Below are 13,927 nucleotides of genomic sequence, written 5' to 3'. Positions count from 1 at the left end.
ATTCTTCATTTTTTCTCATTTTTTGCCAAAAAAATAAACAATATATCTTTTACAGCCTATTTTACTTCTGCATACAAACCTATAGAAATTGTTTACTCCGCTGAATATTTAAATTCATGCTTCACTTGTACCCTTGAAATCCATATGAAATGATATTCCACGAATAATAATGAATCCACAACAACTTAAAATTAAAAGAACCCATTTTACCTGTCAATAACACAGCACGTCTATTAAGGAGCAGTAATCCTGACAGGAAGGAGAACCTGACGATGTCTACTGTTGGTGTAATCTCCTGTTCTTCTCTCTTCTTCTTTTGACCAGAGGATACACCCATTGTCTCCCCTATAGTAATTATAGCTCCTCTCTCTATCAACCATCGAGTGGTAGGGACCAGGGTATCCCAAGGCACAAAGTTACCAGATTCCATGTCAATAAAGTAACCATAGATACTTCTGTTTCCTGTTGGTAGTCTTACACCTAAAAATAAAAAGATAATTTGTTTTAATATTATAGCCATAGTATGTTATTTTTTGTTTTCGATCAAATTTCAAAGAAACATTTGGAAATCTGTATACATTTACATTCAAAGGTCATTTCCCTGATTAAAAATGAAACAGATTTGTTTTGTTGAATTTTCATTTAAATTCTTGCTTGTTGACTTGAATTTAAGATCTCAATAAGGTTTATCAGTTCCCTATATTCTATTATACACAAACAATAAATAGAATGTAAAAAAGAATTAAAATACCTAGTGGAGGTTCCACTTCAAACAGTTCTCTCATGAAGTTATCAAACTCATTACAGATGTTAATATCCTTCTCTACTTTATCTTGTCCGCGTCTGTTGACATTATCGTCTTCGTCAACGTCCTCCTGTCTGTGGAAGTTTCCTCCAATACTCCATGTGTAGGCAAAGACAAAAAGTTTCCCTAGTACGTTTAAAAACTGACTTGGATTCTTCATTAGATACAATATTCTGTCTGAATCTGGGTCTGGCCTGAAAGGGGGAAACAACTTTTTATTTTACACATCTATTTACATTGCAATCTACTCTTAAAACAGTAAAAGTGATCATGTTATATTTGTTGTATTTTAGTGTGGCAATGCTATCCCAAAATATCAATTTAGACTTTAAGAAAACACTTATATCTGGATGTCAGTAGACATTCTTTCAGTACATGCCTCTTCTAATTTTTTTAACACTTATTCAAATATGCTTTTATAAAAGTGATCTGCAAAGGAATATTTTAAGGTATAGAGATTTATTCTTCAATATAAACTAGAAATTTTTCATAAGGAAATAATAAATTGGAGCTATCCTACATTTATCGATTTTTCAAAATACAAGCAGATTCCACTCTTCTTATAAATCAACAATCATCTGAGACAAAATAAACATTAAACAAGAATGTGTACATAGTACATGGATGCCCCACTCGCACTATCATTTTCTATGTTCAGTGGACCGTGAAATTGGGGTCAAAACTCTAATTTGGAATTAAAATTAGAAAGTTCATATCATAGGGAACATGTGTACTAAGTTGCAAGTTGATTGGACTTCAACTTCATCAAAAACTACCTTGACCAAAAACTTTAATTGATAGCAGGACAGACAGACGGACCGGAAAACATAATGCCCCTCTACTATCGTAGGTGGGTCATAACAATTAACTATTATTTTTGTTCCAGTATTTTTAATTTTTCCTGAAATACAGTGAACAAGACATACTGCATGAATATCTGTGTGGCTTTAAAAAAGGTCAACTTCACTGCATCATACCTGTCCAGTTCTAAAAGAGACTATGCAGGATATGACCTCTGTTAACAGTGTAATATCTTATCATAAAATGTACACAGATGATTAAAAAATATGGGTTAGGTGTGATACTCAAAATTTAGGTCAGTGGACAAGAATGACCTGTGAACGTGTGCTAAAATTTATCATTTCACCATAAGTGCTCCAATATTGTTAACAATATTTTTCAACGATAAAAATAAAAATGTGATTTTGAGTGTATACATTATTACAGTGATTATGACACGTCACACAACTTACTCTGAACTGTACCCCGAAGAATAAACACTAAAATATAAACTACAACTGTATACTACAAGCATTACCTAATGCATCTACAATATCTAATAATGAGCAGGTGTGCATGAGTAATAAAAATTAAGTTAAAGATGAAATATGGTGATGTTGAAAATATGGGGAGGTGAATAATGTGTGATTGATTGGTTGTTGGTTTTATAAGGCCACTTTCAGCACACTCTTGGCTTTTTCATGGCATCCAGTTTTATTGTTAGAGGAAGCAGAGAGAACCATGACCTTTGGCAAGAAAACTGGCAATTATTGTCAGTTAAAATCGAAGTAAACGAATCTTGCCACAAGTGAGGTTTGGGACTCACAACCTCAGTTTTGAAAGGCTAGTAATATGGCAATGACTATTTAACAATAAAGACAAAAGATTTTCTGTTTTTTTTTTTACTAAAAAGAAATCAGATTAGTTTTGTAAAATTTTTACTGAACAGCTTAATGAGCCTATCCCTAGCAACTTTCAATTTATATATTCCATGAATAAGTTCCATAATTTTGGAACAAAAAATTCAAAAGGGAATGTTCATTTGTCAATCACAAACATTGAATAAGAGTTAATTAAAACTGTTGAGTGTGTTTGTCTACAATTTTATTTTCAGTCCTGTATATTTTTTTAACTTTTGAGATAGAAATACATGCCTTTTGAAGATATTATCTTGTAAAAGAAGAACTACAAACTTATACTACACTGAGCTATTCTCCCTTTAGACAAATCAAATTACCTTCCAGTCTTTGAAGTGGTTTGACTGCTTTCCTTTGTTATACTAGGAACACTAGGTGGTTTTTGGGTTCGTTTCCTTGAACCTCTCAGCTTAGATCTAGAGGAACTTCTACTTGAACCTCTACTTTCAGTTCTAAGGTCACTTTCTACCTTTTCTTCCTCCCTGTCTGTAAAATGATCAATATACTATATAATAAATTGCAATAATTAAACTCTGATTCTAAGGAATATCAGTTAATCAACTGTAAAGACTTATATTAGCATCCTAATGATGAAATATTCAAATGTTATACAATCTCAAACAAGATATTACATATAGTAATGTCAAAGGTATTTAAAAAAAAAAGCTGGAAATGTGATCCAATTCATATTTATAAGACAGAAATGAGTTTTTGTCTCAATAAAAATTCTCTCTGTAATGCTAGTATTGATGTCATGATATTCTTACAGCACAAACCATGCATGTGTTAACCATTTTTTCTTCCAACAAGTCAGTTGAATTTAGCTTTTATCATAAGATTTTTAAAGTAGTGGTATGTACTGAAATCAGAATTACTCAGTAAAGGCATAGCTAGATGCTTATAATAAGATTTTCTCATGATACACCTGGGCAAATTGTTTTCAATGCCTGACTTTTAAAAAAAATAATTCTTAGGAAAGTAGATAGAATTTTACAACTGGCAAAGAAATTGTTCACACTTGCATGGTTTACACTGTAAGCACAGACGAACAAATTATTTTAACAACCTGGGACTAATACATCTATTTTTTCCCATCAACAACACAGGAAAAATTCACATAACTTACAAAAATCAAACCAAAATATATCTAATAAAAACCTATGTTTTGATATATATCTAATATTATATAAGTAAAATGAAAAGATTATATCATTAAAAGATGTATATGTATAAAGCTTCATGCACAGGATTTTTAAATAATAAAACCAATGACATGCTCAACCTATAGTAAGATATGAAAATTATATTATATAGTATGAATGAATGAAATCTGATTGTTTGTCAAGTTTGTATATCTGCCATGTAAACTGGAGGCAATACAAAGGTGTGCTGAATATGGGTTACACTGTAGGGATAAGGACAGGAGGTTATAATGATGTAAACGATGTAAATTATGATGAAACTTTTATCTTTTTTTTTACTGTGAACCATTTTGTTTTCTATCTTGATGAATTTGTAAGCATAACTAAAGCCATAAGCAACAGGTGCATAGCATGGTTTATAAAAGGGTTATTTTCTGGGTTTTTTTTTAAAAGATTTTAATACAATAAATATGATGGTGTCATGTATAAGCAAATTAACATGCATAACATTCTATAATAAACTGCTAAAGCCTTAATATGTAATGTGAAGGCTATACTCAACAATGCCATCAACTTACCATCAGCTGCTGTTTATAGAGCAATGATAAAATTTTAAACATTACAGTGTTAAGTTTTGTACCTATTTCTGTTTAAACTTTAAACAAAATCATACAGGTTTTAATTACAATCAATTCAAAATTAAAACTTATTTTTATCTAGGTAGTCAACTTTATTTAAATGATGTCAAGAGCTGTCCTTGGAACCAAAATACTGATTTGTTCTGCCACAGGTTTTAAATCATGAATTTCAATAATCATTTGAACAAATATTCTCACAAAAAAGAGTACTAATACAGAATTTATTTTCTGCATGACTTTCAAAAATACTCCACATTAACTAAATCTAATGAACTCTTTTTGTTCTACGATCAAGGCATTTTTATCTTAAACTACATATTTTTATACTATCAAACTTGCACATAAAAAAATTTACCTAAACAATCATTCTCTAGATATTCATGACTGTTTTGATATTCATTCAAACGTTTACACACAATAACTTTCAGAAAGATAGTTCAAAAACAGAAGTTTTGAAAAACAGATTACAAAAAGACATATGTTTATTTGGTTGGCGTCAAGAACAGGTCATGCAAAAATGTTGGTTTTAGATTTTTATATAAACATACATGTGTTAATTTGTAAAAACCCAAACAATAACTTTTAATTATTGAATGGAGTATATAAAACGAACAATTTTGCTTTGGCCAATCAAATAACAGTGTCACACAGTTCTACATTAAACACTATACCTAATTTTCCAAATCTGACACGAAAACGCTTTGGTATGACTAGCAAAATAAACCTCTAATTTTAATTCAGGACAAAATATTTGTAATAACATTTGTTCACTAGTGAAGATCAAATAAGAAAATATTTGTCAGGGTTCCTTTAAGAATATACAGAAGAGAAACATATAGGTACTGGAAATAGATAGATATAAAATTCACACTTTTGGTATTGCCAATAAAACCCATAGTGTTATATATTACCATTCAAGTAAAATTATCCTTGAAAATACTATTCCATGTAGAAAAGTGATAATAAACCCTGATTCATTATGCAGTGAATTTCTTATAAAAATATTTGAAACTACTACAATACGACAAAATCTTATTACCTTTTGCCGGTTTGGGATCTGGTGAAAAAAACATAGTAATCTTGTAATCAAAATTATCTGTAAATATTTCTTATGTTCTTTTTGTTGTTAACTTATTTAGACAAATGACAAACCTAGTTTTGTAAAAATTGAAATAAATAAATAAAAATATAAAGACTTTAATTTATTACATGTACATTTGAAAATCTCTTATTATCGTTCAAAATGTTTTGGATAGTGAAAGCATGATATCCAATGATCGGATTTCATTCTATCTTTCTATCTTTCATTTTGCAGCATATTTTGCTTAATTTTATTTATTGTACACTAATATCAACTTTAATTTGGTAAAAAAAAATCAGCCAGTTACAACAATACCTGAAAGGATAAGATTTTTTGTTAACGGACAGCAACAAACAAATATGTTATATGAACATTACTACAACTGTAACAAACAAGTGAAACTGTGAGCTACTGCCCACTGATGATACCCCCGCCGCCCAATGTAAGTGTTCGGTAAACAGGAAGTTGTTGAGTGATGAATCTGAAAACGCATCACACGGTATAGCTGACTTATATAAACCCTGAAACCAAATTTCAGAAATCCTTGTAATGTAGTTCCTGAGAAAAATGTGACGAAAATTTTCAACTTGGATGTCATGTGTAAAATGATGTAAGTGTTCAGTAAACAAGAAGTTGTTGAGTGATGAATCTGAAAACGCATCACACAGTATAGCTGACTTATATAAACCCTGAAACCAAATTTCAGAAATCCTTGTAATGTAGTTCCTGAGAAAGATGCGACAAAAAATATTCATGGGACGGACAGACGGACAGACGGACTGACGGACAGACAGAGGTAAAACAGTATACCCCACTTTTTTAAAGCAGGTGTATAATAACCATTTCTTACAGACAGTTGAAGCATAAACATAAAAGCCTAATTATTGACTGCAATATATCACTTTACATATTTTATACCTGGATTTCCAAATCCTCCATGTTGTAACATAAAATCAAAGTAAGCAGTCAGGATGTTACACAGTGTCATTATGGTGGATAATGTCGGAGCTTCAATAGGTTGAAATCGTATATGCTTCTGTTTAAACTTCAGACCTTTCTCTATGGTGTAATCAAACAATGCCATTAGATGTTTCTTTGCACTCTCAGGGATGTCTTTAGGTAACTTTTGAAGCCATGTTTTCACATAAGGCTGCCATCCAAGATCTACTGGATCCTAAAAATATGGAAAAATTTAAAGTTAAAGGTTTAAATTATTAGAAAAGAAATACTCATTCTTTTCATTTAAATTTTACTTTAATATTGTACTAGGAAATATGAATGTAGTGGAACATACTGTTCTAAACATCAAAACTATTAACCAATCTGATTACCTCAACCTACCAACTTGGTTCAAGCATAAAAAGTAGGTCATAGTTACCAACTGATCTGAAAAAGAGTTGTTCTATAAAAGGAGACTGTAGGAGAATAACATCGCTGGTTTAACACCATGTGTTTACAAGTTATAATCCATATAGGGAAAGTAACTGAAACTACTCAAGTCACAGTGTCCTAAATTTTGCTGACAAATAATGTAAAGTATATGAATTTTAGTGTTAAAAAACATGGGTTTCTGACATGGATTTGAAAACAAAATTTGAACCTTAGTTGCTCAAGTGTGAAATGTAGGTCAAGCTGACCAAACTGCTACAGAAATTGACTGTACTGTATAAAGGGAATAAATAAGAAAAATCTTACCATATACACCATTGCACATCTACTGATAGTAGCAGGACTGGCTTGTGATAGATTGTCAACTTCAAATATCAGTCTCATTCCAGAAGCCAGATGAATTCTCTGACCATTGGCCAGACAGAGAACTTTAGAATCGTCCAGTACTGTGTTAAGATTCTCCACCCATAGAGTATCAACAGGGCCGTCTAACACTAACCATTTCCATTCTATATGTAGATTCTGTTCCTTCTTCTCTTCCTCCATATCACTCTCTGTTTCAGCTTCTTTTGGCTGTAAGAATATGTTGCATAATAAATGATACAAGGCAGAACATTTTCCATGCTGTATGAAGTCTTAACCTTTATTAGCCAATAACAAAAGCTTTAATAAGCTGAAAAAAAGCTTGTGATACTAGACATACATGTGATGGACTGTGAAACTCAGATCAGGAGATTTGGAAATTTTGGTCAGGAGATTAGGACTCAGATCAGGAGGTTTTTTATCGACAAAAATTTTGTCGTAAATGTAACCGTATGATGTAGAAATTGTCTTTTATTGATGTTTAAAGTGTTTTTTTCTTCAACCTTCCATCCGAATGTAATGTGTTTATAGTACCTTTGTAGCCTTTCTATTTGAATGATATCACATTGCAGAAGGAAATATTGAGAAGATTCTGTTTCTTGCTTTGTTTTTGATAATTGATTGTTGACTGCTTGTAAATATAGCGCTATGACCTTTTCTTTGTGTATAGATTTGTATTCATGTCTCCATCTCCTTTTATTTGTATTCAATATCATTCATTCATTGGTATAGATAAATAAGAAAGAAATATGCTATACATTTATAACATGATAAATAAATGGAAAAAAATAACAAACAATAACAATAGTAATGCATGGTTTTTAAGCATTAAGAAAGTCTTTTTTCTAGAAAACTTAAGACTCAAACAGTGTAAAGTATTTTACTATTTTTAGCTAAATCACTGTCTATATAGATCTATATACCATTGACATATATTATTTAATAACTGAATCACTGGTCTTTGACACTTGGTCATGTAAGACTAAAAAGTACAACTGTACAAGCTGACTTGGCTGCTTTCAATAAACTTGACTCTGCTCTAAATATATAAAGTAATCCTGATCCTGGTAACAGTTTGTTTATTTTTTATACTCAGGATGCTGTGAATTGTCTTTGAGTCAATGTTTTCTGCTGTCAGTTTGGATCTTGTTGAGCATGATGAAAATCCTTTAATGTACGCATTGGAGTGCGAAATAGGTTTTTTTTTTTTTTTTTTTTTTTTTTTTTTTAATGAGTTGAAAGTTAATTAAATGTTTTTTTTTCGGCTTCAAAACCTTCCAATATTGGCAATAATGTTTTGACAACAACATTCCACTTTTCTATCATCAGCTGATCATTGCCGGTATTTCCCTTTAATCATCCTTTGCGTGTGCCATAGACAGAAGCCATATTAATATTCTATCACCTGAGCTGACACCTGTTTATTATGCAATCAAACTATTATCACTTGTTACATGTAATTAACCGTTGGCCAGGTCAAATCTACATGTGTTGTGTACAGGTAATGTCAGTTACACCAGATATGTTCGGTACTCTCGGGTTTTTTCGTCTTCAATAACAAACATTTGGAAACATCGTAGTAAAAAACAAGAGTGCACACACTGAAATGTCTCGCCTTCTTTACTAACCATTGATTTTATATTGATAGTCCTAAATATAAAGCTTTACTACAAGTAACACATAAACTTAACATGATCCAAGAAAATGAGGTCAAGGTCAGATAAACCAAACGAGATATACATGTACACCTTACAATCATTCAATAAACCAAACATAGTTGACCTATTGCTTATAGTATAAAAGAAACAGTCTTAACCAAGAAAACTTAACATTGACCAATGAACCATGAAAATGAGGTCAAGGTCAGATGAACCATGCCAGGCAGACATGTACACCTTACAATAAATTTATGCATTAAATATAGTTGACCTATTGCTTATAGTATCTAAGAAACAAACTTAACCATGAAAACTTAACATTGACCAATGAACCATGAAAATGAGGTCAAGGTCAGATGATACCTACCAGACAGACATATACACCTTACAATCCTTCCATACAACAAATATAGTTGATCTATTGCTTATAGTTGAAGAAAAACAGACCAAAACACTAAAACTTAACACTGAGAAATCAACCGTGAAAATGAGGTCAAGGTCAAATAAAACCTGTGAGACTAACATGTACATCATAAAATATTTCCATACACCAAATATAGTTGACCTATTGCATATAGTATTAGAAAAAAAGACCAAAACTCAAAAACTTAACTTTGACCACTGAACCATGAAAATGAGGTCAAGGCCAGATGACACCTACCAGTTGGACATGTACACCTTACAATTATTACATATACCAAATATAGTAGACCTACTGCTTACAGTATCTGATATATGGACTTGACCACGAAAACTTAACCTTGTTCACTGATCCATGAAATGAGGTCGAGGTAAAATGAAAATTGTCTGACGGGCATGAGGACCTTGCAAGGTACGCACATACTAAATATAGTTATCCTATTACTCATAATAAGAAAGAAATTAACATTACAAAAAATTCGTAAGGGTTCTGCGGAACCCAGTGTCTCGCCTACTTTTTCTGTTAATCGCAGGCTCAACAAAAATGAGGAAGTAAATCAATAAAAATATTCCTCTTGATACTATCTTTTGATTGTAAGAAGCTTCTGTCCAAGGATAGTTTATGAATCTAATAAATGTTTAAAAACTTTAACTGCAGACTGAATGTAATGTTAACTGGAAGAAAACAAAATTTCCTTCTAGATACTAGCATTTGATCATAAACAAGCTTCTGTCCAAGTTTGGTACAAATCCAAAATAGTATAAGAAAGTTATTAAAATTTTCAAAACTTTAACCACAGAGTGAATGTGTTGTTTCCTGGCAGAAAATCTAAGTCCATTTAAAAATAAAATAAGGAAAAAATGGATTTATTTTTTTACAAAATTTACTTCTGGATACTATCTTATGATCATAAACAAGCTTCTGTCCAAGTTTGGTACAAACCCAGGATAGTTTAAGAAAGTTATTAAAATTTTAAAAACTTTAACCACAGAGTGAATGTTATATTTTCCGGCAGAAATACTAAGTCCATTTGTAAGTAAAATACGGAAAAAATAGAATTTTATTTTTACAAAATTTACTTCTGGATACTATCTTCTGATCATAAACAAGCTTCTGTCCAAGTTTGGTAGAAATCCAGGATAGTTTAAGAAAGTTATTAAAATTTCAAAAACTTTAACCACAGAGGGAATGTAGGATCGCTATGTCTCGCTTTTACGACTAAAGTCGAAGGCTCGGCAAAAATGTTGACTTTTTTTTCAAGTAGTCACTGAACCATGAAAATGCGGTCAAGGACAATGGACATATGACAAACGGAAACTTCGTAACATAAGGCATCTATATACAAAGTATGAAGCATCCAGGTCTTCTAGCTTCTAAAATATAAAGCTTTTAAGAATTTAGCTGCCGCCGCCGGATCACTATCCCTATGTCGAGCTTTCTGCGACAAAAGTCGCAGGCTCGACAAAAATGGCGCCTGAAAATTTTCATCCATGAAATATTTTATACACAGGATTTTTTTTCTTCAACAAGAGGATAGGAGGAGACCCCTGAAAACGGGATTATTGTACTCCCGTCGGGAGGTTCACATGTATGACTAGAGGAAGCTTTATAAAGCACATGATACATTTTTTTTTATAAAAGACGATTTGGGATGTATGTCAATGAGAGCAAATGAAAAGAGCATCTAATCATTCAAACATAACATGAATTTTTTCAAAGTCATGAAAATTTCTTCAAGAGAGAAACTTCAGACTTTTTTAAGGTATCTGTTATGAAGATAAGATTGTCATATTTTTAAAATTCAAAGCTTAATACAAATACTTTAGAACATAGCCACAGTCAGATTACCAGATGAATAACTGACAAAAATGTGAGGTTTATTGTTGCAATTTTCTGGAAATGTTGCACACTAATAATGCTATCATTTTCAAAATGTCAGTTTTTATTTTTGAGAAACCTAACCTGTTGCAAGTTTTAGAATATGAATATCACAAAAACTTTTAAATTTACAGTATTTAAATATTAACTTACTGGATTAGGTGTAGATAATGCTGTGAGTCGTGACACAGGTCTCGTTGATGTTCCATCTTCTGTTTTAAGTTGGCTTGGATCAGAGGAAAATTTACGAGTAGCAGAACCTATCAATCCATCATGCCATTCAAGAGTATTGGAATCTACCTCACCATACAATTCACCCAATGTCACACATTTAGGATTCACCTGAAACACTTCTACATGGCCTTTCTTGGATCTGTTGTGCTGCAAATTTCAACAAAATTCCATCAGTAACAATAATTTCATTTTAAAATTAACAACTTTAAATCAAAATATTTGCAGTAACACAATTTCATTAAATATTTCTTGAAGTGAATTTAGTAAAAGTTAATTGTTTGTAGAGAAAAATAATTTGTTTTACAAAAACTTAAATCAATGTTTCTTCAGTTGTACTAATTTTATTCACTAAATGCATAAAAGCTTTGTGTTACCCCTGTGAAAATATCTTTTGCACTAACACATGAAGGAAAATAAACTACTAGTAAGCAGAAGTATAACACAAGATGCTTTTTTGTCCCCTTAAAGTAATAAACTGTTAACACAGAGATATGTCTCGCCTTTTTGTAATTTGGATAATTCAAATGTTGAAATTAAAATAGCCATTCTTTAACATGTAAGTTATGCAAATATTAAAAGTCAATGAACCATGACTGAAGGTACATGGCAAAACAATCTCCATGGAAATCAGATGTGCCAATCCTAATACAACTGCATACCAAATGCCATAGACTTATCATAAGTCGTTCCCTTTCAATAAACGTATACACAACGTTGACTTGTAAACTATGTAAAAGTTTCAAAGTGAATGAACCATGATGAGGGGGTGGGGCTATATAATCTCCATGGAAATGAGAATTGCAAATGCCAATAACAGTGTTCCAGCTAGGTCGTTTTCACAGGGCAGTCCGCCCGCCCTTTACCGAGTGCCGCCCTGTGCCCTTTTTAAGACGCCCTGCCCTTTTTCGTAAGTCCATGCCTTTATTGCCGTAATATATTGATGAAAATACAATTATTCTACCTGTCTTCATATTTATGACAAGTTTATGACCCTCAGCTAATTAACATTTACAGCAGGTGTAATAAGTTGTGATTACAGATAATCCGCATATCGACATCAAATGGGTCATTAATCCGTTAATTAAACTTCATAATTGACCATTGTAATAATTTTTCTCATAAAATTCGGTCAGTCAGCATTTCAATTTTAATATTTCTCAAAAGATGACAATTTGTGTTTGATGTATCCGTAGATCGTAGGTTGTTTTATATGTCAAAAGATTTTGTTTTTAAATTGGTCTTTTAAACTAGTTATAATCCAGAAGAAAGTAAAAACAATGCTTGACTGTACCTTTCATTTAATATCTATATCCAAATCAAATTAATTAAAGCTGTAATCCATGATCACAAATTGACTGCTTTGATTACATTTGTTGAAAGCCATGTACTTTTTTGGCGGGAAAATTCAGAAAACCCCTTTAACAAGAAACAGTTACATTTCATTGTTATTTATAGACAGTAAGATTTTCATTTTGATTAACTGCTAAGATAATTTCATTAAAAATGAATACTTTCTTGGGGTGAAACTGATAATACTTTAATACTCTACATCTAGGGGTGTGTAAAATGGAAAAGGGGGGAGGATTTTTTATACATTTTTTTATATATAATATTACAAATATAAGTTTAATAGTCTGAAAAGACATGGTTAAATGGATTTTAATTCTGAAAAAATCAATGTGGTTTATTATAATTCATTTATTATTTCTACCATAATCAGAAACACTGGGCTACATGTACATGTATTAGGCATTTCAAACATATATTATTGCCTTTATAAGAACATTCAAGACTATTAATAAGTATGTACCTGTAGTAAAAATACCCTGGTAGGGCCTTAAAATTTCTACTGGGCCCTTGGAAAAAAGTATTGGGATCCAGGTTGGCCCCTGGAGAAAATGTAAGGTATTGTTCCTGACTGTATTGCAGATCTAGTGTAGTATTTTAACTGGCATGCACAATTCATTTCACTAATGAAATAAAAATAATTCTACAAAACGCCGCTGCGCTCTGCATTGAAACTTAACCTTAGACCTACTATGCATAAAAAATGTACTAGGGAAGACTGAGCTAGTAATATACGTCCTTGCATGGTCCCTTCAATACTGTTACCCAAAATAAGGTTGATTTTCATCTAGCGCAAAAGTGACTAAACCCCCTCAAAACTCCTAGCTGAAACCCCTGCAGTTAACATAAGACAATGTTTGACATGCCCTTTTTGAAATATCAATCATCGTGCTAAAGTGCCCTTTTCATGATTGGCTCACTGCCCTTTTGAAATCCTAGCTGGAACACTGAATAAATTTGCATACCAAATATCATTGACTTAACATTAGCGGTTCATCTTCAACTGATCTTATCACAAACTAATACATGTAAACTAAGCAAAAGTTTCAAAGTCAATAGACCATGACTGAGAGGGCAAGACCAAATATTCTCCATGGAAATGAGATGTGCTAATGCTTATACAATTGCATACCCATTAACATTGGCCTACCACTAATGGTTCCCCTTGAACTGACCTAATCACAAACTAATACATGTAAACTAAGCAAAAGATTCAAAGTTAATAGACCATGACTGCGGGGGCGGGACAAATATTCTCCATGGAAATGAGATAT

The 13,927-nt window shown here is 31.8% G+C and overlaps 1 protein-coding gene across 8 annotated transcripts in view; it reads right to left on the bottom strand.

Annotated features, from left to right (window-relative positions):
* Positions 1-13,927, bottom strand: part of LOC127738574 (dynein axonemal heavy chain 6-like) — a 136,123-nt gene that overhangs the window by 66,546 nt on the left and 55,650 nt on the right. For 7 of the 8 annotated variants that reach the window (XM_052249867.1, XM_052249865.1, XM_052249869.1 and 4 more), the window contains 7 exons: positions 11,226-11,453; positions 7,059-7,325; positions 6,282-6,537; positions 2,823-2,988; positions 2,059-2,085; positions 752-999; positions 211-480 (listed from right to left, as the gene is read on the bottom strand). In XM_052249867.1, the coding sequence (XP_052105827.1) occupies positions 211-480; positions 752-999; positions 2,059-2,085; positions 2,823-2,988; positions 6,282-6,537; positions 7,059-7,325; positions 11,226-11,453 (1,462 nt within the window). The remainder of the gene's footprint in view (positions 1-210; positions 481-751; positions 1,000-2,058; positions 2,086-2,822; positions 2,989-6,281; positions 6,538-7,058; positions 7,326-11,225; positions 11,454-13,927) is intronic. The other variant, XM_052249868.1, reaches the window with a different exon arrangement.

The sequence above is a fragment of the Mytilus californianus genome, unplaced genomic scaffold, assembly GCF_021869535.1.
Source record: "Mytilus californianus isolate M0D057914Y unplaced genomic scaffold, xbMytCali1.0.p SCAF_4, whole genome shotgun sequence".
NCBI lineage: Eukaryota > Metazoa > Mollusca > Bivalvia > Mytilida > Mytilidae > Mytilus > Mytilus californianus.
Note: the sequence above shows the minus strand (reverse complement) of the source record. Positions and strands in the feature narration are given on the sequence as shown.